Source organism: Apus apus, chromosome 1 (genome assembly GCF_020740795.1).
Source record: "Apus apus isolate bApuApu2 chromosome 1, bApuApu2.pri.cur, whole genome shotgun sequence".
In the NCBI taxonomy this organism is placed as follows: Eukaryota; Metazoa; Chordata; class Aves; order Apodiformes; family Apodidae; genus Apus; species Apus apus.
In genome coordinates, this window is record NC_067282.1 from 110,378,894 (window position 1) to 110,403,698 (window position 24,805).

Below are 24,805 nucleotides of genomic sequence, written 5' to 3' on the forward strand. Positions count from 1 at the left end.
GCCTTATTAATGGGAGAACTGGGGAAATAAAATGTATCGTCCTTTCAATGAAAAATTTATGAAAGAATACTCAATTTAAATCAGGTGTGAAATAGGTTTGTGCTGCATTCCACTACTTTTTATCCCATTATCATGCTCAGTAAAGCAGGGTGTGTAGGCAGGACTATGTTTGTACATGACTTAAAATGCCCGTGCTGTCAGTAAATAATAAAGGACGAGGTGGTGAGAAAGTTAATCTCTTTCTCTGTTTTCACTTATTTTTTGGTGAAGATTGACCCCCATTAGTGTCAACTTGTTCCAAGTCAAATCGTTCTGGCTGAACTTCAAAACATAATACACATGTGAAGCAAGTGAGAATATGCCCCTTGTTCAAGGCATTCTAGGAGTAAAAAAAAACACCAACATATTTGGCATAGCATATTGGGGTAAAATATGTGTGATTTAATAACGTAGGGGATTTTTTAATATATGTTTTCACATGGAGGAGATCTAATACACTTTCTGTATGCCCAGGTACAAATACAAAAGCAATCCATTAATTCATCATAAAAGTTATTTTAACATTTGGCTGATATTATTCACTGAATGACATTTCTTAGCTATGTAAGTACATAAAAATAAAGCAGACAGATGTAGTTCAAACTTTGCCAGACTGAGCTGCACATTGATCCTGCTCTTCAATCAAGGGAGCTTAAAAAGATAGTTTAATTCCTGCAGATATTCTGCCTGTGGCTTCTTAGACAGTGAGAGACAAACAGAAATCAAAGCCATTTCACCAGGGCAAATTAATCTATATTTTATAAAAACATTTATGACTAAAAGGTAGAAGTCCCTTAGAAATACCACTGTGACTTTTGATTTTGAAACTGTGGTCTTGAAACAGAGCACCATTTTGCTGTTGGTATCTGGCTTTGAGACTGACACCACCACTGTGTTTCACAGAACAGTTTCAGGTAACTGGAAAACAAAACAAAACAAAACAAAAAACATTTTCTCAATTATCATACTGCATCTCAGTTTATTGGTTCCATGCCCAGGAATTTTTTGTGTATGACTGATGCCTCATGAGGAAGACTTCTTACCAGGCAACAAGTCCATAAGCATTTCTGCCATTTGCTAATCTAATTTCACACTAACTCTCTGAGTACAATTGTGATTCATAATTGATTTTAGAGGCATGCTAAAGGTGGGAAATTAATAATTCAACAATCAGGAATAACTATTATTAGTTACACCCACCATGTTTCTTCAGTTTCTGATGTATGTGTTGCAACTCCTTTTAACCTAAAAGTCATCTGTTTCTCTTAGAGGACATGAACTGAGCCCATGAAGAAGACTATTTGTCTTTGGATGAATCTGTATTGTCTGTAAAAATAATTCAGTGTGAGCACTCACTTTCATTCAGAAGTTATAACAGCTGGTAAATGTGTCACCAGACTTCCAAAAGTTTCAGAAAAGGAAGGATGATTTTGAAGTTAGAGCAGGCAAATACTGTCTGGGGGAACTGGATTTCCCATGTTTGACATGCAGTGTTTGCATGATGCTGGGCCAGTCTCTCTAACTGAAATACCACAGAGAGCCATTCTGTCTGCCTCACTTTCTTGGGCTCTCAACTTGTTGGCTGTCAACTCAAAATGGCCAAAAAGACAAGAAAGTGCTCACCACTGCAGATTCGTTATGTCGTTGATTTGTCCAGTTTGCTCAGAGCTTGCTGTTCTTCTTTTCCCTTGGAAGCATTCCTGGGGATAGATGGCTTTGGTTGCATAGCTACAACCACAAGATTTAAAAAACACTGAAAAAACAAGCCAAGATTTAAAAAAATAGTTGACACTTTAGACAATCCTTACTTCAATGTCTGCTAAGGTGGCTAAGTTAGCAGTCCGTCCAGCTTCTCTCTGCCTGCATCCTGAACGAACTTTGAGACTTCTCCTTTACCTCTCTGCAGATTTACCTCTGAGATTTTCCCAGACTTAGGTTGAGCAACACCTATTGTAGCTCATGTATGAATATTTCCACAGACCTGTTTCAACACAGCACTTGCTGAAAACTTGTGGTAAAAAATGAAAAATGGTTTCCACAAAAGAAACACACAAAGTGTTGTTGATTTTAACAGTGCACAACACACCATAAAAGAAAGAAAAACACTCTGCAATGCAACAATCCGGAACAAGAATTACCAGAGTTTCATTCACAGAAGGGCAAGCTGGGTGGAAAAAAGCAGAATAACCAAAGTGTCTGCAGTGAAACACCTTCCCAATCAGAGGTCTCCCTCCCCAGGATGTGCTTTTCAGAGACAAAGTTGCACTTGGGAGATTTCCTTCTCTGCCTTATAACTAGCGCTGGAGAACGGATGGGAAGAGGCTGGCCTCAGCCCAGCACACACACAGCTTCTCCCTGCCCTTCTTCATGCCCTCATAGGCAGCACTGTGGTAATTCACACTCCTGGTCCTGGAGAGCGAGAGGAGACTTCCTTGTGCCATCCCCCAGCTTCCCAAACCTCTAGGTTACATATTCCTTCACCTGTCACTCAAAAGTGGAGCCTCACATTACTCCTGGTGACATGCGGCCTCTAGGACAGTTTCCTTTACTGTGATCTGAAGGGACATCAGAGGAAGGTGGCGGGTGGAGAGTCAGAAAGAGACATGGTGACACCTCCAACTCTGAGCATGCAGACAGTGGCTGTAGTCCCATCACAGATGGAAGAGCCCCTTTGGGTGCCATGGGCAAGAAAGTAATCTTGTTCTGTGAAGTGTGGGCAAAATTGAGCAGTTAATAATTTCCTTTTTAAAAGCTGAAGATTAAAAAATTCCCCAGAGTTTCTCTGTCATAAAGAAGGGTACACAGATACGTCTGAAACTAGCTCCTGCCTCTTGCTCTAAGTGCATACCAAAGCTTTGTAGATTTTAAGTAACCCACTATGTCTGGTGCTTAAAAATCCATAACGTATTTCAAGTCAAACCTGAGCAAGAACAGTTATGGTCTTGTTTCTTACGTTCTGGTAGATAAACACTGTATCAAACCCACTATTCCTTGCTTTAAAACAACCTGCCAAACTCTACAACATAAAAGAATTAATGAATAGCTGTGTACAACTCCAGATACATTGTCTTCTGTTAGTTCTTCCCTGTGTGTAAAATATGATAATAGCACTACTTCAACTTAGAAGGCTATTATAAAGTTACATTTATTAATGCTTGAAGGAGTTATGAGAGTACCACAGGAAAGCCATCATAGAAATTAATTAACCTGCCTTCAAGGCAGTGTTTGAAGAATGTACAGTGAATATGACATGAAAGATTCCACTTTACATGATGAAAATGAAGAGAAACATTGAAGAATTATACATTAATTAAACGCATCCTTTGCACTGAATGAGGCAGGAGTCTTGCGGAAAAAAACACTCCATGAAGGTAATTTAAAAACTGATTCATATCACATACTACATAAAATACTATAGGGGAGGTTTTTTGAGCTTTAATGCTTTCCATACAGTTTCTTTAAGGTTTTTTTAAGATCTTCTTCTCACTGCATGACTCCCAGTCTATATTTTGTTGAGGCTGGAGGCAGCTATCAGAGGAAATTACAGTCACAGGAGACTACTTATGTCCCCATGTGACACGCTGTGCTTGCAGGTTTTACAGCCACTTGAGAGGCAGCACTAGTAGGCTCATGTTCTCTGAGGCAGATTCTCCTATGGTCCTATCCATCCCTCTCCACCCAGCCATCAGCTCCTGCCCGAATACTCTCCCTGCAGATATCCTCACAGCCCTTTCTCCAGCTTCTGGGTATACTCTGCCATACCCTTTGTATCCCCTACATCCATTCCCTGCTTTCCTAATGCCCAGTCCTGAAAACTCATCCTCTGTCTCCTTTCCCTTAGCATTAAGCCCATGTAACTTGCACTGATGCCAGCTGTTCCTTCTCATGTCTTCATCAGGCACAAATAAGCTAAAGATTTGTTAAGATTACAGGAGAGTCTTCCTTCTTTTGCTTTTGTTACCAAGGGAGCCCTTGGAAATCAGGAGTCACAGCTGAAGTAAGACAGGTAGGATTTTTCCTCTGTAACATGAGCAAAACAGTAGATTTTCATCTTTAGACAGGTAGAATAATTTTAAGTGGAGCTCCTTGACAGAAGTTTACCCTGAGAAACAGCTGGAACGAAACATGAATTTACACTTTTTAAATTTGACAGATTTATAAACAATGAAAATGAAGTCTCACTGATAAGGCAACATTAGTAATAGTTGTCACTATACACAAAAACAAAACCAAAATCTTTCTTGTTAAACTTCTGTTGAGGTGTGTGAACCTACACATGAGGACACCAACTGAATCATAGAATGGTTAATGTTGGAAAGGACCTTAAAAATCGTGAGTTTCCAACCTCCTTGTTGTGAATAGGGACACCTCACACTAGACCAGGCTGCACAAAGCCTCATCCGACCTGGCCTCAAACACCTCCAGGGAGGGGGCTTCTACAACCTCCCTGGGCAACCTGTTCTAGCACCTTACTACCCTCATGGTGAAGAATTTCTTCCTGATGTCTAACCTAAATCTCTCCTCTTTCAGTTTAAAACCATTACCCCTTGTCCTATCACTGCCCTCTCTGGTGAAAAGTCCCTCCCTAGCTTTCCTGTAGCCCCTTCAGGTACTGGAATGCTGCTATAAGGTCTCCCCAGAGCCTTCTCTTCTTCAGGCTGAACATCCCCAACTCCCTCAGCGCGTCTTCATAGCAGAGGTGCTCCAGGCCTTTGATCATCTTGGTGGCCCTTCTCTGGACCCTCTCCAACTGCTCCATGTCTTTGCTGTGCTGGGGGCACCAGAGCTGTACACAGCATTCCAGGTGGGGTTTGACCAGGGCAGAGCAAGGGGGGCAGAACCATCTCCCTGGCCCTGCTGGCCACACTTCTTTTGATGCAGCCCAGGCTGCAGTTGCTCTCTGGGCTCCAGTGCACACTGGCTGCTCCTGTCACGCTTCTCATCCTCTACCACCCCCAAGTCCTTCTCCTCAGGACTGCTCTCCAGCCATTCTCCCCCCAGCCTGTGTTTGTGCCTGGGGTTGTACTGAACCAGCTGCAGGACCCTGCACTTGGCCTTGTTGAACTTCCTGAGTTTGGCACTGGCCCACCTCTCCAGCCTGTCAAGGTCCCTCTGGATGGCATCCCTTCCCTCTGGGGTGTCAGCCACTCCACACAGCTTGGTATCATCAGCAAACATGATGAGGACACAGTCGGTCCCGCTGTGCATGTCTCCAACAAAGATGTGAAACAGCACTGGTCTCAATACTGACCCCCAAGGAACACCACTCATCACTTATCTCCACCTGGACACTGGACCATTGACCACAACTCTCTGGGTGCAACCATCCAGCCAATCTCTTATCCACCGAGTGGTCCATCTGTCAAATCCATGCCTTGTCAGTTTGGAGACCAGGATGTCATGTGGGACAGTGTCAAACACCTTGCACAAATCCAGGTAGATGATGTCAGTTGCTCTGCCACTACCCATCATCTCTGTAGCCTTGTCATAGAAGGCCACCAAATGTATAGATGGAAAACAAATTGTTGACCAGTGCCCCAACAGAATAATCTGCATTTGATAATAAATAGTCATTTACTGCGAGACACATCAGAAATACCAAAGCAGATTTTTACAAGGTAGTAAAATCTTTATGTGCCCCTTTTTACAAGGGCATGTAGCGAGAGGATGAGGGTAACAGTTTAAAACTGGAAGAGGGTAAATTTAGACTAGATATATGAGGAATAAATTCTTTACTGTGAGGGAGGTGAGACACTGGCACAGGTTGCCCAGGGAAGCTGTGGGTACCCCCTCCCTGGCAGTGTTCAAGGGCAGGTTGGATGGGGCTTTGAGCAACCTGGTCTAGTGGGAGGTGCCCCTGCCCGTGGCAGGGGGGTTGGATCCAGATGATCTTTAAGGTCCCTTCCAACCAAAACCATTCTGTGACCCTGTGAAATACTGGTCTGTATTTGGAAGATTAATTATGTCTTAGATTTCTTGGTAAGCAGGCGTCTAGCAGCACTCCGGGTGGCCTTCCAAGGCAGCAGAGCCGCGGCTGCCCCGGGGTCACCGGCCCGGAGGCTCCGGGTGTTCCTGCCGCGCCGCAGGGTCCCCGCAAGCCGAGGGGCAGCGACAACGGGACGGCAGGAGCAAAACCACCTGCGTCTTGAGCCGTGTCTTAAACTTCTGGGGTGTCTTTCACCGCTAGCACATAAATAATTAGGAGAGGGAAAATAAACAAATAAATAAATAAATAAAAATAATCATAAAAGGATGTTTCTTTATTTCTCCTCTTCTAGAGCCCATGGCACAGCTGCCGCAGGGCCAGCCTGGCCCGAGGGGCGACCCGCAGGCCCGGGTGCGGGCACGGCCAGCAGCACCCGGAGCAGCAGGACACCCTTCTGCCTCCCCCTGGGCGCACCCGAGGCCCGCTGCTCGGCTCTCCCAACACAAGACGACGCAACGCGGCCGGGCAGGACGGAGCTGGGCAGCAGGTGCCGGGCGGGCGCCGGGCCAGGCCGCAGCCCCGCGGCTCAGGGCCGGCCCTCCCGCTGCCGCCGGGGCTGCCGCTGGGCCCGGGCGGGGCGGGGCGGGGCGAGGCTCGACCGGCGGGTCCCCCCGCCCTCAGCGCCGCGGGGCGGGGCAGCGGCAGCACCTGGCGGGGGCGGCACCCGCCGAGCGGCATCACCCGGCAGCCCTCGGCCGCCCTGCCCGGCTCTGCCCGGCCCCGCCGCTCCGCCCGGCCCGGTGTCAGGTGCCGCGGGGCGGGCAGTGCGCCTGTGCGGCGGCCGCTGGGCGCCGCGGAGCCCCGCCGGGAGCCGGAGCGGGAGGGTCGCGGCGATCGCCACCGGCCGAGGAAGATGGCGGAGCCGGGGGCTGCGCGCAGCTACCCGCGGGCGACAGGTAGGGGCCACAGCCTGGGATGCCGGGGGACGCCGGCTCGCCCGCCTCCCTCCCTCCCTCCCTCCCTCCCTCCCTCCCTCCCTGCCTCTGCTGCTCCCGGCGCTGCGCCTTCCCGTCCCGTCCCGGGGCTGCCGGGGCCTCAGGGGGCGGCAGGCAAGGGCTTCTGGCCTCCGGCCCGGCAGGTGCCGGCCGGCGCTGCGGGTCCGGCCGCCATCTCGGGGGGGAGGGCGGCCCCGGCGAGGGGTGAGGTGGGTTATCCCCGGCGGGGGCGGCAGAGCGGGTCTCGCCCGAGCCCCCCGGCGTGCCCCTTCCCCCCCGGCCGCTGCCTCGGAGGTGCGGGAGGTGCTTGCCATGAGGTGGCTTTTGTGCGGTGGGGCGGGCTGGCCCGGCAGCCGCGTGTGCCGCCGCGATTTCCTCGGCTGCCGGCGGTGCCGGCGGGGAGGGCGGCAGCCGGGTCTCGTCCCGAGGTGGCTAGCGATGTATAAACCTCATTTTCGGCGGTGCCGGGGCCTGTCTGCGCTCGTTGGCCAGCCCGGGCGGCAAACTGGTTGAGCTGGTCTGGGGTGCGAACTCCTCACGCCGAGCCCTTCTGTGGGCACGACTCCTCTTGAGCTTTCTCCTCGTGGTTCGGGGAACGGAACTTTTCTGCGGGCGGGAAGGGTGTGCGAGATGCGGCGGAGGCTGCCGTGGTGTGTGGAGTTGTACGAGATTAGTTCCCCAGCGCCAGGAGGTGTTGGGGGCCCAAAGCTGGTGGTCGTGACCTTGGCTTTTTGGCCTGACGTGTGGGTGTTGGGGTGGGTCTGGCTGCGCTGTCTTCGCGTGACCTCTCCCCGGTTCTACGTATGAGATGATTAAGGAGTTTGGCAGCTGCTCATTATACTTTTACCTTGTTTATCTGATACGATGCCTTTGCTTTGTGGATGGCAAACCATCAAAACCTGGGGCGTGAGAGGGAATTAATTTCCCTCTTGTCCTAAGCCGCTGTAGTTTCTAAAAGTAGCTTTACAATTGCTTTGGGAGATAAGGAGGTATTATTACCCCAAATTTATGGGGTGGGAGGATGAATCCAAGTCTTTGACTTCTTTGAGGTAACACTGTGTGGGGAGCCAAGGAAGGAGGTGGGAACGCCTGTGTTTGCTGTTCCTCGCCCTGCTCCTGAGCTCAGCAGTCTCGGCTCCCGCTGTGAGCTGTTGTGGTTGAGCAGTTAAGCACCTCTAGGTCTTGGGTCTCCATTATTTTCATGTTTTGCAGATGTAATCGTCTGTGGTTGGTCATCGACGTTTGAACGCTAATGCCCAAGTGGAGCAGTGTAGAGTGGTCTCAGCCAAATCTGTTTGTTTTATTTCAGTTGGCTGCTAGAAGACAATCTACTATAAAAGATTGTCTGTGTGTAGTGTGTTTTACGGACAGCAGTGAGGATGGGATTTGGATCTCTTGCAGCAAAGAATGAGATTTTTTTTTTTTTTTTTCCTGGGACCCCACTTACCAAATTTTTAGTAATCACAACTACTACTAAAGCAAATCATTAACATGGCTGTGGAAATGATGCTCTCTTAATTAATGGGTCTGTATGTACGTTTTGGTCCTGAAGTCCTCATCCTGTTCATAGAAACAGGAAGAATCTTACCTTCGTGTTCCAAAGTGCAGTGTTGTCACCAGAAGAGATGCTGCTCCAGTGAAAAGCTGCAACCGCTGTCCCCCTTCCCAAACTTTGTAGTTCTCTGGCAGCATCTAAGGTTTGATCTCTAGAGTCCTCCAATGCTGAGGGTATTGCTAGGATGGCAGTGAAAGTGAGGTACCAGATTTAGTGTGTCTGTCACTTCAGACCATCTGCCCAGGTCAAGCAGTAGCGAACAAGCCTGCAGTAAGGATAGGTATTTGCATCTCCTGGCTACTAGGGAAGAGACTACTGTTCAATGGTTTGTAATTCTGCAGAAAGGAGCAAAATTCTGTGGCACAGACACATAATACTTGCAGAGCTCAAGTGTATCCCTTTGCCAAAAATCAAAGGTATGTGTCAAACAATAGGGATGCTACAGCCTGAGAAGACATTGCAGGAATCTTTTTGTCAGGGAGAGTGTTAGGTGACCAAAATGTAGGCGTTTTTGCTGCTGCCATCCCTAGTAGCATTAATGACTAAATAGCATTTGAAGGACAAGCTGCTCAGTATTGAACCTCTTGTCTTCTCATTTGCTGCCCGGGGAAAATTGCTTACCGGATGTTCTGAGAGTTGAAATACTGAGCACTTTGATTTTCAGAACTAAATACTTTTTTTTTTTTTCTTTTAGGATTGACCAACTTTCTGTAAGAATTTTAAGAATAAATTACGTGTTTTGCCAGGTTAGACTGTATATCACAAATGGTTTGTCAAAGGAATTAATGTATTTCCTTAGAAATACTGGATGCAGGGGTTTTTTTTCTTTCTTTTTGGATAGCAGTGCTTTTCCAACTGATTTTTTACCAGCCAAAATAATTTAAAGGAAGTATATTTACACTTTTTTGTACCATATTAAATTATCTCGTGTATGGACATTCAAGGCTGTTAATCCCCAAGGTTAATTGATGTGCTGCTTTTCATGTGATGTTATTGGTTTTAGTTCAGAGCAGTTTGATACACTACATCCTCTCAAGGTTATTGTTTTACTGTTTAAAATACTGTAACACTGATAGAATTTGTCCTTTAAAAAAAAAAAAAGTCAGATTCCTTTGCAACTAAGTTCTATTAAATTGCAGTGGAGAAAAGTGCAATCTTGGCTTTGAAATCCAAGATTGCAGAAATAAAAGGAAGGTGCATCTCTTGAAATGTACATGTTAGGGAAGGCAAACATCTGAAAAATCTTGTGTGTTTCAGCTCTGCCAGGAGGTCCCAGTGTCAGTATTGCTGAGTAGCTTCTTTGGCTTTCCTGTTATGCTTTTCTTGGCCACTCCTCTTGAAATCTGGTTTGTGCCCCAATTCTCTGACAGGGCAGTTCAGTTTTCAGCCCTTCAGTTGCAACAGGCTCAAGCTATTGAGCAGATCCTGGAAGCAGTTATTCTCAGTTTAAGTGCTGTATCCACTTGTGTGTTGTTTTGTTTTTTAAAGTCTTGTTTGCATAGAATTTTTATAAATAACTGGACCATAGAAGTTGGGGAGAAATACAGCTGATCAGGAGGCAAAGGCATATTATGGGAATGCTAACTGCATTGAGTAACAACCAGCTCCAGTTTTTTCCACCCTGTTTCCATCTTTCTCTTTAATTGGCTCTCACAGTTTTTCTCAGCCTGATAACTTTCAGATTTTGTGAGGTTTGTGTGTCTTCTAGGTCCTGTTCGATATAGTTACCTTTCAGGTGATGTGTGATGGGTTATACTCAGCTCTCAGTGTACTGTGGTACAGTCACTCGGGTCAGTAAGAATGTTAAATGCACTTGCGTTACACCCCCAAATTTAGCTTTCCTGTGAATCTCTCCTACTGGCTGAGAGGGAAAATCTGTATAATACAATTAAATAATGAAAGGACTAGCAGTGCTGTAACTCAACGAAGGTTATTGGAGTGATCAAAAGCAAAATTCTTTCAGTGCTGCAACAGATTTTTTTTTTTTTTTGTAACCTGCATGATTTATGACATTTAGATAATTTCTAGTTTATGTCTGGTTTATTTCTGATTTATTTTGCTGTGATTGATTTGTGTTTGCTATTTCCATCACAGCTTGATGTGTTACCTGTGTATTTTCTGCAGTTGGAATAGTGTGTTTAAGAACATGGTATTTGTTAATTTTCCCAATATACTTGTGTTCGAGCAGCCCACCCAGTGAATTAGTGCCACTTAAATAGTTTAATGATCAGCCTATCTAATTGATGAAAAAAGGTCACTTCAAAACTTTGCTAATCACAGAGATATTTTACAGCATCATATTACCCTGGGCTGACTTTAGATAGGGTGTTTAGAAATACTTTTCACTGTGTTTTATCTCCAAAATGATGAATGATGGTGATATGTGAGGGTGTAAAGATAAGAGGAAAGTGAGATAGTATAAATCTATCTAACAATTAAAATGGGAAAAAAATAAAGCAACTAAATATTATTATGCTATTTAAAATACAGTAACATGTTTGTGTCTGTCATTCAAATAATGCACATTTTTTGTGTTTTAATTTCTATCATGAAACTGCCAAGAATCTACAACACGAGCACCCAGCACTTTCTGCAGGTTTGAATGTTACAAGGATCTTAGCAAAGTGTCTCTTCTTGCAGTTAAATAGTAATAAAAATGTTAATATAGAATTAATTCTGCTTTTGAATTTTGTGTTCTCTATATGTACATAATGCATATACATTTCAGGCTTTTTCTGCAGATGAAATGAATTAATATATTAAAATGCCTGTTGCTCACATCGTAGTTTTCTTTTTCTTCTTTCTTTTCTTCCTGTAAGTCTTAAATTAATTATCCACAGTAGATACACTTTTTCTTAACTATTCAATATCTATGTCAATAGGTATTAAAATCTCGTCTTTGATGTGAAGTGTTGTGAAGTATGTCATTGTTTTCATTTACTGTATTATATGTGCATGTCATTTTTTGTTCAAACTGTGGAAATGTTTCTCCCTAAATTCTGGGGCATCAGTTTCTCTCTTGCACTTGAATATCTGTAGGCTTTTGCTACTGCTTTAATGTGTTAGTATCTGTTTTCCTTTGATCAAGAGGAAGCCAGTCATTCTTGAGGTCCTAAGGTGCAGCAGACAAATGTCTGCTCTGCTGAGATTGATAAAGTCTTTCTATGATCTTTGCATAAACTTCAGTTATGTAGCAAGTAGGCTCCTCTTGGTTTTTTAGCAGCTTTTCAGTGAGAATGCCCAAAGCAGTGATGACTAGAAGCATTCCTGATGTGCAGTGTTCGCACAGTTGCATTGTGGTATCTGTTTGCTTAGATGTAATTTTGCTTTAAACTGTTTGTTTCTCAGTGTGCCAAATTTTCTTCTTTCAATGTGGATTCATGTTACTTTTCTTGGCAAATGTCTCTTAATAATGTTTCACTTTCATTAAATTAATTCCTTGATGATATGGAAAGTGCAACTTTTTCTTTTCCAGTATTATGCAAACCTGCCTTTATCAGTTGTGGTAATTTGAAAAATGTAGTGTTGATCTGAATTTCTTGTAGCAATTAACCAGAAGAGGTTGTTTCCTGTGCATCACATATTTAGCTTGTTTTGCTCTTTCTTTTTTACATTACAAGAGTAAATATATGTTTGGTGTGGTCTTGGGCATTCAGATCCTTTTTCTGGTGTGGGAAAAATCTGGAAACTCCTTTTTCTGTACTTTGAGTAGAGAAATTGATTAAACTGTTCAAGCTTTTGAAATCGACCCTTCACTGATAATTATATCTATTATTTTGCAAAATCATTCCTGTGTGCTTGCATTTGCCTTCTAAGAGGTCCAATCTACTTAATACATATCAAGTTGGATTGATAAAATGGTTGTTTTAGTTTAGGGTACCTTTTGAGTTGGTCCTTCATGCCAGAGCCAGCTGCCCATTGGCTCCACATGCACATTAAGGCATCTACTTGCACAAAAAGAGAAATGGATTTTATGCCATGTATCCTTAACTCCATGACGGACCCGACATTAAACAACCATGTTGGAAGAGACTGTATGAAGCTTCGTAAATCTGCTTTTCTTTGTTTATTGAATAATTTCACTTAGATATTCCTTTTTCCTAGTAGTGATTTCAATAAATAAATGAGGCTTTAGAATTTATCACTTCTACCTGAGGTTTTGATAGAGTTGAAAAGGATGCATTGGATAAAAATATGTGATACTGTGTCAGTTTGTGGATGCCACTGTAAAAGCATCTCAAAAAATCTTTAAGAAAATAGTAGTAACACTAGTTTATCTGGTTGTTTTGCCTTATGTAATGCCGGATGCTGGAGAATGCGTTAGGTAAGATCTGGAAGTATGCCTTTCTTGGTTCAATCCATATGAATTACTTGTCTCATGCCAAGCATAAGCTAGCAGAGCTCTTCTTTATTTCAGCAAAACATCCATGCAAATATTTCTACCTTGCAATTAATTTTGGTTGTAGGTGTGGTGGATTACTGAAATTCTTAATGTGGCTTTCATCAAAAAAGAAAGATACTACATGTTCCTGAGGCGGTGTGGCATGCCTGAATTTGTTAACTATATCGGGAGTGCAGAAGGGGTCTTCCCCTGCCCAGCCTGGGAGAGCACTGCTGCTTTTTTACCTAAGCAGTTAATCAGTGATAGTTTGAAGAATACTCCAATCTGAATAAACCAGCCTTTATTATTTAGTTAGAATAAACCTCAAATGTGTAATTATAGTGTAATTAAAATAAACTGCATTTTGAAAAACTCCAGTCATATGAAGCAAAAGTACTTTCTCATGCTGCTAAGGTGGCCATGTGGCAAACTGCAGAAGGGAAAAGAAGACAATGCTGCAGTGTTTATCCACACATTGTTACTGTGATTTTTTTATATTTTTTAAATCAGGGTTTCTAATTTATCTCCCCTCGGAGGGATGGTATCAACTAATCTAGATCAGCGGTGCAGACGGACTTGCTGTGGTGATGTGGGATGAGGTGCTTGCAATGGGATAGCCTGATAGAGTGTGCTTCTTGCCAGCTGAACATAAACTTCTGTCATTGGTGTTGGATCTGCCTTGGGAAGCACTGTCTTTCTGTTGCTGGTGTCTCACCTGCTCTTGCCAGTTGTTTTCATTCCCTCATTTATGTTGAATGTGGCATCTGCGTGTGTGTACAGACCCACTCTGAATCAAGGAGAGGACTGGAAGAATGTTGTTGGGGCTCTTAAAATGCTAATAAAAGGTAAGCCAATTATGGCTTCCAAAATACATTACGGATGGGCTGGATCTCCTTCCCCTTGTCCTAAAGGGAGGAGGGGGTATGGCTTTACATTTATCCTTAGTTTCTTAAATTTCAGTACTGCACTTCAGCCACAGGGCATCTTTTCTCTACGTGCTTAATGGTCTATTAATAGATGTAGGTATTTCCATGATGTTTCCCGAGTTTACTAGTGCTAAGTGCTGTGCTTCTAAGTAAACAAGGCAATTTTCAATGTAGGAAGTGGTTTAATGGTGCAATGAAATAAATGGGTGACCTTCCTTTGGCATAAATGTCTTTTTGATGAGGTTCTGCATAAGGATGCTGGATTGCAGGGCTGTGCTCCAGGATGTTTCATGGCTCTTTTAGGCTGGGTTGTGGCACTGAATGAAAATGTTTGAGTGATGCATAGGGGAGAAGTCAAGATAAATTATTCTGCAGAAAAGTTGGATTTTTGTGGAATTATCAAGTTACAGAACAAAAATCTGAAGCAGAAATAACTTCACAGGTTATTTGAGGCAGTTTGTTTTTTTTATAGTCTAAGGGTAGTTTTGCATATTCCCCCCACCCTTGAAGTATGTCTTCCCTGTTTTGGGTTTGTTGCTTTGTTTTGTTTTTTTTTCCTCTGAGGTTGTAATCTCTGTTCTTATACCCCAGTCAAAGAGTGTATCCAGTCTTCCTTTAAGACTCATACTGCCAAAGGGTGTCTTAAAAAAAAAAAAAAAGGTAGCCTGTCTTTGAATCTTAATATATCTGTGATGAAGTTGCCCAAGTGATGTATAAATGGAATGGAAATTCATGTTACACAGTAGAAGCACATCTACTTTCAAGTCCAATTTTTGTCATGACTGGTCTGTTTGTAATGCGGAAGACAAACTGAAGACCATAAAGGAAGTCTTCATGCAACCAAGGTTCCGTGTTATGAATGCTCCCTTAAAGCATACCGACAAGCTCACAGGCAATGTAACAACTCAAAAGGTTTTTAAAATAACACAGTAATCTCCTGGAAGACTAGTGAGTTCTCTATTGAGGCAGAACCCTGGCAATTAATAGATCTTCTGTTGCTTCCTTGCTGCTGATAATACACGTGTGCTATTGATAAACTGACATCCTACTAGGTTAACTTTTGAATTTTTTTAGGATGGCTTTTTATTTTTCTTTCTAGTGGTGTTTTCTTCTTTCTCTGCCAACCAGGTCATAAGGATGGCCACTTTGGTCAGAGTAACAATATGTCCTTCACTGCTCTGTCTTCCCTGGTGGCTGGAAGAAGGCATTGAGGGTAGGGTATAAGATCACAATATGCTTCCTAGTGTCCCACAAATTACAGTTCCAGGAGATAGAGATGTATCCAGAAGACTTGGATGCATCTTCCATCATGTATACGTATACACCCTGGCTCCAGCCTGCTTCTTGCAGCTTCACAATTGCACTAAATGCAGTAATTCATTCTTGTGCTCCAGCAGAGTTCACCCTGCTCCCCCGGCCTTGGGAGTGGAGGGTGAGAAAAGTATGAGGCCAAGGAGGAGGCTGCACCCATCAGATGGGCTCTGTCAGGAATTGACCTCTCACCATCCCACCTGTCTTCGGCAGTGGTAGCCCAGAGGGCTGAAGTAGTTCTTAATGTTCTTGCAGCTGCAGGGGAGGCAAGGAGATGGGGAAAAGGGAAAAGGTGGAAAGGAGATGAAAATACATTCCATGCTACTTAACCTCTGCTTCAGGTGTTGCTGTTCAGAAATGGAGAATCACCATATCAAAGAGCTCTTTGAAAATCAAAGGTAACAAAAAAACAAACAGGCTGAGAAACATTTTCCTAATCTTCACAGCAGCAATTGGTTAACATGTGTTGCAGGTTATACTTCCTTAAGTTATAGACTCAGAGAAGCAGTTGGGCAGAAGTCCTGAAGATCATTTTCTAATGGCTGTTTTGCACTGAAATGAATCCAGATAACTCCTAGCGATGCACGTCTTGGGAAACTCTGGTCAAAAGTCTTGTGATATAAGGTAGTGCTTGGAAAATATAATTTTTATATTCTGACCTTGAGTCCCAATGGCTGAGAGCTGCTGGAGCTGATTCTGAGAAGAAGCATTTTAGGATTATTATATTGTGAAGTCCTTCATAAAATTGGACAGCTGAAAAGTCCTAAGAAGGAAAACAGGTAAAAGTAATATGGAATAACTGTTCAGAAGCTCAAAGCTGGCTTTAACTCCATCTAGATTTGAATGCATTGAGCCCAACTCCCCCTTTTTGTTTCCAGCTATACAGTCTAGTCCATCACTTCATGCCTTGCTAGAGAAAATCCAATTTGTTTTCTCAAGTGTCATTCAGTAAAAAGGTGGTTTCAGCATTGTCTGGCAGATGCAAAATAATAATAAAAAAATATTTATTTGTAGGTAGAGCTTGAGTGACAACCATTAAGTATACAGTTTGGGGTCTTAGGGATTTTAGTTTGGTGTGGTTTACACAAACTTTTAAGGGCTGATGGTGTCAGGTTTGAATAGAGAAAACCTTTTTTAGTATGCATCAGCTAGCACTACTTTAATAAGGTGGTGCAGAATTTGGCTCCTGGTTCTGGCTTTAGCCCAAGCACGCTACAGTGAAGTAATCTTCCTCGGAGTCTTCAAATGTTTCATCAGGCACAAGAATCTCTTCATCTGGTGGTAGCTGACTCTCTCCTTTTGGTTCAGAAGTGTTCAGTGCATCAGTGAAAAGGTACTAAAAGCAAAGACAAAAATATTTCTCTCTTGCCTATGGACAGAAGCAATACAAAAATGTTTGCTGGCTTGTTTGGGTGAAATTAATTTCAAATGCGATTTTTGTTCTCATGTAAGAAGTTTGGATGCTGAATTTGCTAGTGATAAATTGGGTTTCTTGTTGTTGATAGCATTAACCCTTCTTTGTGAGGTACAGAAGGTGCTATAGTTAGCTCTTTGTCCCATTGTCTGCTACCCTGGGTGAATCCATTCCTCTTGCTGCTATCAATTCAGGCATAGAGGAAGGCCATCCTGTGCTTGTTTATGCATAGACCTGCTCTTTATTTTCCCAAGCTTTCCTTTTCATGCACAGGAGAGGCTGTGACTTTTACTGCAACTCTGACTCCTCTTTTTTCCTTCCAAAATATTTACTGGCTTCTGTTACTTAAGCCAACTCAACCTTTCATTTGCTGTAGGTAGACAGGTTTTTTGAGCCCTGACTCTTTATCTTTTGATTTGTATTTATGTGCGAGATAAAATTCTGGAATAGTGCAGGATTTCTGTGCAAGTGCTGACTTTCAGCCTGGGTTTGTGGTGATTTGGGGTTCTGCATTCAGCAGAACTACTTTTTGTTGCCACTATCAAACAAAAACCTTTTCTTGTGCAGGTGTGTCCTGAACTTTGATCAGACCACAGTTAGTTTGTCTTATCAGTCCTGGCAAAGAGCTCCGTACTTGCTGCCTTCTGCTAAGAATTCTACATCTGATGAATGTAGCTTTCCAGTGAGGCACGGTTTGTGGACACACGACCTCTTTATTAGATCAACCAATTACAGTCCAAACAAGCAAGCTTACTTGCCCATCAATCTGGAGAAGGAACAACTACATCCTGGTTCATGACACATGGAAGGTGGAGAGGAGAACAGAACACAAGAAGTGGATGCAGGAACCTTGAGGCTCCCTTGGCAGCAGTGAGTTCATGCTTCTTACAGAGGCATGGGATGTTGTCACACAGGGACATACAGCACCTGTGGTGTTTTACTTTGCTATAGGTGTGCTGCAGTATGGCAGCCACTGCTCAGGATGGTTCTGTTCTATCAGTGTGGATTCTAGATAAGCCTTAGTCAAGAGGGAGGGAATAAAAGTTCAGATGTCTAATTGACCTTGAAAAACATTCCAGTATGGTTTCTGGATTTGCAGGGTGAATGTTGCTATTATATTTACAGACATGTTGACTAGATGAAGTTAAGACAGATCTCTTGGGACATAGAACAAAGTGTGGAATAAGCAACTGCTGCTGTTCTGGTATTACCATTGATGGCGTTTGTGCTCATGTCCAAAACCGCTGCAGTTTTTGTTCACTTTTCCCCCAGTGTGGCCCTGAATAGTCTTATTATCAAAAGTTATAGTGTGGGATTCCAGGTTAGCAAAGGAGAACAAAACTGTTGTTAAAAAATAAATAAATTTAAAAATCAATCACTTTTTTGACATGCCTTTCTTGCCAGTGTATTGCCAGAATGCATGTTTTCCTGATTTTTAAAAGTAACTAAACCAAGAGAGGGTCACTGATGTATAGCATTGTTGTATGCAGTTTTCAGATTTCTTGTTGTCAATGCTGCAGCTAGCATATTTTTTAAATACACTTTCTTGCAGTAATTGCTAATTATGCATCAATTTATAAATCAAGTAAGTACACTTAAGTAGACAAGGGGCTTGTTTTATTTACTATAGTTGATTTGTTACCTAGGTTTTTCACCTATTTGTGTTGTATCGTGAATGAAGAGATAAATGACACTACTGGTTAGCTTCCATGACAAAAGTGATACAGTCTCCACTTTCCTTGCTTGGAGAGCTTCCTTTGTCAAGGAAGAATGTCAGATGTGAGCTTACTGGCTGCCTGGAAGAAGTAAAAATGTCAGCATAAAGCTGTTAGCAAGCGTTGGATTTTTTTGTTCTGAACGTGGTGGGATTTATGGCACCAGACTGTGGGCACATCTGGAGCTAAACTGCAGTAGGCAAGCATGCTCCTGTGGGTCTTCCTGCATGGGCTATGCACCTAGGGACTCTGCTAGTGTAGGACTTCTACCGTTTCTTTAGTAGAAAGGAATTTAACAGTGTCAAATGTATCATTAAAGCAGTAGCAGCTTTGCTGTTTTTCTGTATGTTTTTTAGGAAGTGTTTTAGGGTTAGAAGAGAGTAGAAGAGATCCTGATGCCACCACCTACATCATCACCAAATATCAGATCTCTTCCTAGTACATATGTGCTGTCCTTCAGTGTTTCAGGTTTCAAGTTATTAAGATAGTTAGGGATATGCAGTAGTTATCTGGAAAAACACCCTTTCCTCTTACTTTACTGATCTGTGCTTCTTATCAGGAGTCTTAACTGGAACCCACGGTAGAAGCCTTACATGCCCAAGGGCAAATTTTTTTCAGCGCATTTGAAGACGCGAGAATATGAGGCCACTTAAAACTGCTTAGTTTCAGATTAAAGAGCTTTCAAAATCATTATAAAACTGTTCTTGATATTTAGCCTTGATTTATTCTCCTTGACAAAAAGTTCAGGGCAGTGGAAATAAAGGGGGGGTGGGAGGGTGGGAAATATCCTTAAAAGATTTTTGCCTTTGCAAATAGTATATATTTTCATCTTCTGCATGGATTGCCAGCAAAATACAGAGAAGTAGCAGCTCTTCTAACATTTTTCTTGTAGCATTAGGCCATGTCCTTTTTTAAATGGTTGGCAGAACAGCAAATTGTAGACAGAAGGAGTGAGGGTTTTTGTGTACACGTGTAGGAGATGGAAAGTTATTCCAAATGGATATGGTAAGCTATTGAGAAAGGTGGAGGTTTCCCATACTACTTTCATGTCTCACCTTTTAAAATATAGGTAGCTAAAAGTTGTGTAGTAGTTTTTTTGAGAGAGTCAAAGTAGTAGACAATGTGTGTGGGGAGGAGAGGTTTGCAAAAGCATTTTAAGGTGTGTCCTTGTGTGTGTGGAGGCAGGGGGTAGCCTACACAAAGGCAGGGGTAGTGCTAACAGTCCACTTTATTTTAGGAAGAGTGGGAAGTAAGGGATATGAAATGGTACATTTTTTGAGAATCTTGAGAAGGAACATAAAACTGAAGGTGGTGGCCTCCCTTGGGGTCCTTATTGCTATGGGAAGGTGATCAGGGAAGAAACTTTAACCACAGCAAGTGCACATCTTGATTTCAGGGAGGTGAGGAGGTGGGTGTCCACAGTTCAAAGCCAGGATATGGAGCCATCCACATGTGTTGCAGATGGGCCTTATGTTGGGGAGGCAGTATAAACAGCTGTGAAGCAGTGTGTGGTTAACCTCAACTTGTTGCAAACATGGAAGGCTTTCCATTTCAAAAGCTTCTGTATTTGACATATTTTGTGCAAAATATTAGTCGTCATCTTTTTATGCCTGTCTTAACACTATTCTATGGGAGGTCTTAAACGATGACCAGCATGAACCGTGGTTGAGGTCTCATGCACAATGTTGACAGCTTTGATGCCAGTCGGTAAGGAAGGAATCTATTTGCTCTTCATGTTTCTGTAGGAGCTTTCTTCTGAAAACAAGCCAACAAAATCGCTGCTTCAAATATACATGAGCAAGTTCTGGCAAGTTATTCAGTGATTCTTCTGTGCAGCTGCCTGTTCTCTGAACAAGTGTGAGAGTGGAGAAAATGTTAGGGAGCTGACCTACCTTTTCTTGTGGGGGAGCTACAGAAATAGGAATACTTATTTACACGTAGCATGTACTTTTGTGCAGTTAATGTTACCAAGACATGACTGTAGTTATGTGTATGTTACCAGTAATGAGCAGATGGTATTGTTTTCCTTAAGCCTTCTCATGATGCATTGATTTTTATCTTTTTTTTCCTTAGGTTGAGTACTCTACTGTAAAAAAAAAAAAAACATTATTAGTTGAAGTCACTAACTCATGACATTTGTTCTGATGTTCCCCTTTCTACTTAGCTTACTTGGTGAGGTTTGAGTTTTGCAAGGAAGATTTATTTGCTGATCAGTGACCGTGACTTGATCCCCTAGAAGGATATAGAGCTTTTCAAATTGCTTGGGGAAAAAAAAAAAAAAAGAAAAAGAAGTGGTGGGGGGAGAAGACACTGGAAAGCAGATGTGTGTGTTGTTTTGGTTTTGTTTTGGAGATGGTGACTTAAAAGCCATAATGAGACTTATCATTTTAGTGTCAAAGCTTTGAAAAATTATGAAGGAATAAACAAGCAGTGAATCTGTTAACATTTTGTAGTGCATTATCTAGCATGTTTCTTGCAACAGGATTAAGAGTATATATGTGTGTGTGAGTTAAGATAGTGTGATCTTACGGGTGAAGCATGGAACTACAACTTGAATTTCTCAAATTTAATCTCACTTCTGTGTCATTTCTGTATCAATTCTCTCTCATTTCATCAACTGCTGCAAAACCAGATTTTCCTTTTGGTATTGACATTCTTAAATGCTTTTAAAAGGCTGATAAAATGTATTGAATAAAACAGGTATATGTTGGTCATTTGGAGAGATAAATAGATTTGTTTTCTTTCCTCAGACATTTCTTGCTTCTGTAGTCAGAAGGACTGAATTTTTCTATTATCAATAGCTGTAGATTGCATGGGAAAAATCTTGAGGAAATTATTTTTCATCAATACTTTTTACTTTACTTGACAAGTGTAAAGTAAAGGCCAAAGACAAGATGATGAGAAGAGGGCTTCCTGTTCCCTGTTTTTAATATCCATGAGTGACAAAACACCTGGTGCAGAATCCACTCTCAGCTATAGTTTTTGCAGGTTCTTTTGCTTTTAATAGATCTTGCTTCCTACTGTTTGAATTTATATGAAGACTGTGTGCAGGTGTCTACATAGAGTGGAGAAAACAATACTAGAAGCATCTGGGTGTGGACATATTTAACTCTGAATAGCGCAGAAGGTGGGAATTCTCTCCCTCTGAAATTGCTTTTTTTTCTCCAGCTGTGTCTGCCATTTCTGATGAGTTACTCATCAAAAGATATTACTGTCAATATTTATTTTACAGAGGGGGATTTTGTATTCCAGACACTTGGCTAAAACTAGGCAAAACCATACTTAATAAAGAACGACATACATTAATTAAAGAATAAAAGGGGTCTATATATATTCTTATTCTGTGAAGAAATGAAATTGAGAGCAACTCATTGATTTTCCTCATAGCTGTATTACATAATTACGAATATGTAAACATAAGTTTTTTGCATAATGATTTTTATCTTTAGTCAAATCTCTGCTTTTATGAAATATTTTTTTAAAAGGAGCATCCTGCTCCTGTTCGAAGATCCTGGGGAAAAAAAATAAAATCAATGAGGCTGTATATTAGAACATCTACTAGATGTGTTGATTTAAAAATATTTCATCCTGCATGTAAACAGGAAGAAAAATGCAACTCAATAAGGTTGTTTCTTCTTACTGTTTGTTATTTTTCATCCTCTGGTAGTAAATTTAATATACACAGTTTTTGTGCATATGTATACATAAAAGAATTCTTTGGAAGTGTCCTGTATTTACTTGTATTTTCCATAGAATTCTTTTACACCTAGTCACAGGAAGAAAATTGCATACGTCCCTTTGGTTCAGTGGGATGTATCGTTGTGATGGGAAGAAGGATAATGGGATTAAGATAAAATAAAGGATGAGCATTTTACGTTAGCATTACTGCACTGCTGTTGTTTCCTAGTGACCTTTTTCAGGCATTGCTCTTGCTGTGCTTTCATTAAACTATGAAAACTCTGAGCTCTCCTTGCATTTATCTCTTATCCCTGAGGTTAACAGGGCGTGAGGGCTGTCTATTTCATGGTGCTTTGAGCATTCAGCTTGAGCAAGTGCTGAGCCTGAAAATACATATTGGAAAGCTGGTACTACTACTATGTTAATGTGTTGCATGTAGACTTTTCTGGGAAATGGCATCTGCTAGTGATCTGGTTTGTCACAGGTGAAGATGATGGTGTTGTCAAGTGCAGATTTTTCAGTGTTATATTAGAAACTAGGTTTTCTTAATCTATTTTAGGCATCCTGCTTAAATTTCAGTTTTGATGAAATGGGTTTTGAGGCTGTGTTTCATCTCTTTAGCAGTCAAAGGAGATAATTATGAAATTAAGTGCCTAATATTTTATTTTATTTCCTTTGCTAAGGTGCCTTTTAGCTGGTGGTACTTCAGCTCTTCTCAAAGCCTTGCTGTTGTGTCTTTTAATTCCCTCAAGGTCCATTCTTCTGGCAGTGAAGGAGTGCTGCCTTTGGAACTGAGAGGCTGATGATGCAGGATATATAATTTATAATGGCACTGAAAAATAGGAGCTTTAGGTTAGTCTAATCTGTTAGCCTGATTTTAGTGTGTTCTTTTAGAAGCCTTTGATCTTTAGCTGGAAACTCATCTTTAAATGTCCCTTCCCTGGAGGCATCTATGTTCTGCTGCCTAATGTTCTTCCTTTGCCATCAATAAAAATGTAGAGTTTTGAAAATTTTTTAATTATTTTTTTTTCAAAAAAAAAAAAAAAGTTTTCATTTTTCAGCTGTTAGGAAGTAGGCAATTGAAGACGTGTTATTTTGAAAATACCTGTGGGAAATCCTCCCCTTTGCCTGTATGCATGCTTATGCCACTCTGGCAGGGGAGTGCACAAATTGCATTATGGTGCACAATTAGGCGCTCTGCAGGAATTTGTCTGACATCTGTCTGCACTGATTGTCTTGGGCTCGCTTCAGGAGGAGTGGAATAGGCAGTTCTAAACTCCTCCCTCAGGAGGTGATGGGTCACAGAAGTACCCACCTGCTGAGAAGTATTCAGAAAGCAGGTGAGAAGGAAGCTGAGAGCTTCTAGCTCAGAGGTGTCTGACTGTTTACTCAGGCAGCTGAAGTTTGGATGAATCTTGCCCTCCTTGGTACCTTGGAGATACTATAGCTGTCCTAATGCAGTGCTCTTTGAGAAAACAATTTGTGAGCCACCACCATGAGATGCTGACAGCTGTAGCTGTCGCTTGAATCCTTGCTGGTCAGGCTTTCGGGCGTGCTCAAGAGGTGCAGGAGGGCTGGTTAGGGCCCTTCACATACACTGGGTTGAACCTGCTGCCAAAGTGCCCGTGGGCAGGAAACTGGGTGCTGTTTGCAAGTCAGGTTTGTAATTCATGTTGCAAAGGTTAATTGTCAATCTGCTCTGACATTTTTCCCCTTTGTAGGAGCTGCTACTGGCTAGTAATTAAGGGAGCCTCAACTCGGCCGTGGTCTTTCTTTGAAACCTTTCACTAACTCACAAAAATGTCATCAATGAGACTTCTCCAATGGCGGCAGCTTGTTCTGATCTGCTGTCTTTCTGAGTATGCTGATGGCTTTCCCTGGTGTGTGACTTGAGGTGCCCCATCTAGGCAAGGGAAAGCTGCTTCTGACTGGTGTGATGGGGCAGCATATGGCCAGGAGGCTGTTGGTTTGGCACCAGTCTGTTGCTTGCTGGCAATCATTCAATTTCAATAACTTTATTTAAGAAGGCAGGCAAACTTTCATGGGATGCTTTTAACACATGTATTGATATGTCCTGAAAAAACTTATGACATTTGTTAGTTGCTTTTCTGGTTCTGAAATAGACACTTGTTTTAATCATAAAAGTATTACTGCTCCATATATACTGTACGTCATTATAACCTTTGACTGCTGTGGTTACAACACGTGCTACTTAAGCAAATAGTGTTTGTGGTGTTCTAGCTTTTGGCAATATAGTAATTGGAAGTGTAGGATGGGCGCTATCATGAGAGTTGCCCATCCCAGTTTTAGACGTGTCTGTGTGAGGTAAACACGTACACATGGATTCCTGTGAAGCTTGTCATTCAGCAAAACATTTGAGACTAGGTTTGAAAAACAAAACAAAACAAAAATTCTAAAAATCATCAAGTTTCAGGCTTTTGATTTTAATTTTGTTTTGATTATATAACTTGATCCATGTAGGGTATTTTTTAGTGCTAAATTGCAGCTAGTGATGAGAAGAGTTTGGAGAAAAGAATATGAGAATATGTTGCTGGATTAGTAGATGAAACAGGTATATTTAATGAAGACTGAAACTTAACCTGCTGTATTGATTCTACTTACGGGGCTTGGGTTTCCATTGCTTAGTATGTGCATACTAGTAACATAAGCTTATTTCCAGTTATAACTAGATGGCCACATACTTAGCAGTCTGTGGAGCCTCCTGCTTTGGAGATGAAGCCATAACTGAAAAAGTAGGGAGTAGATTTCTCATTGTGAAAGAGAGTGAAGATGAAAGGGGACACTGGGTAGGGTCTGAGATAGGAAGGAGCAATGGGTGAAGGCTTTCAGATAACTAATAATTTC

At 42.1% G+C, this 24,805-nt stretch overlaps 1 protein-coding gene across 4 annotated transcripts in view; it reads left to right on the top strand.

Moving 5' to 3' along the window:
- Window positions 1-6,672: 6,672 nt before the first annotated feature.
- The window catches only part of MAP7D2 (MAP7 domain containing 2), an 83,470-nt gene continuing 65,337 nt past the window's right edge, over window positions 6,673-24,805 (top strand). For all 4 annotated transcript variants that reach the window (XM_051626839.1, XM_051626857.1, XM_051626849.1 and 1 more), the window contains exon 1: window positions 6,673-6,921. In XM_051626839.1, the coding sequence (XP_051482799.1) occupies window positions 6,879-6,921 (43 nt within the window). In that variant the 5' untranslated portion in view covers window positions 6,673-6,878. The remainder of the gene's footprint in view (window positions 6,922-24,805) is intronic.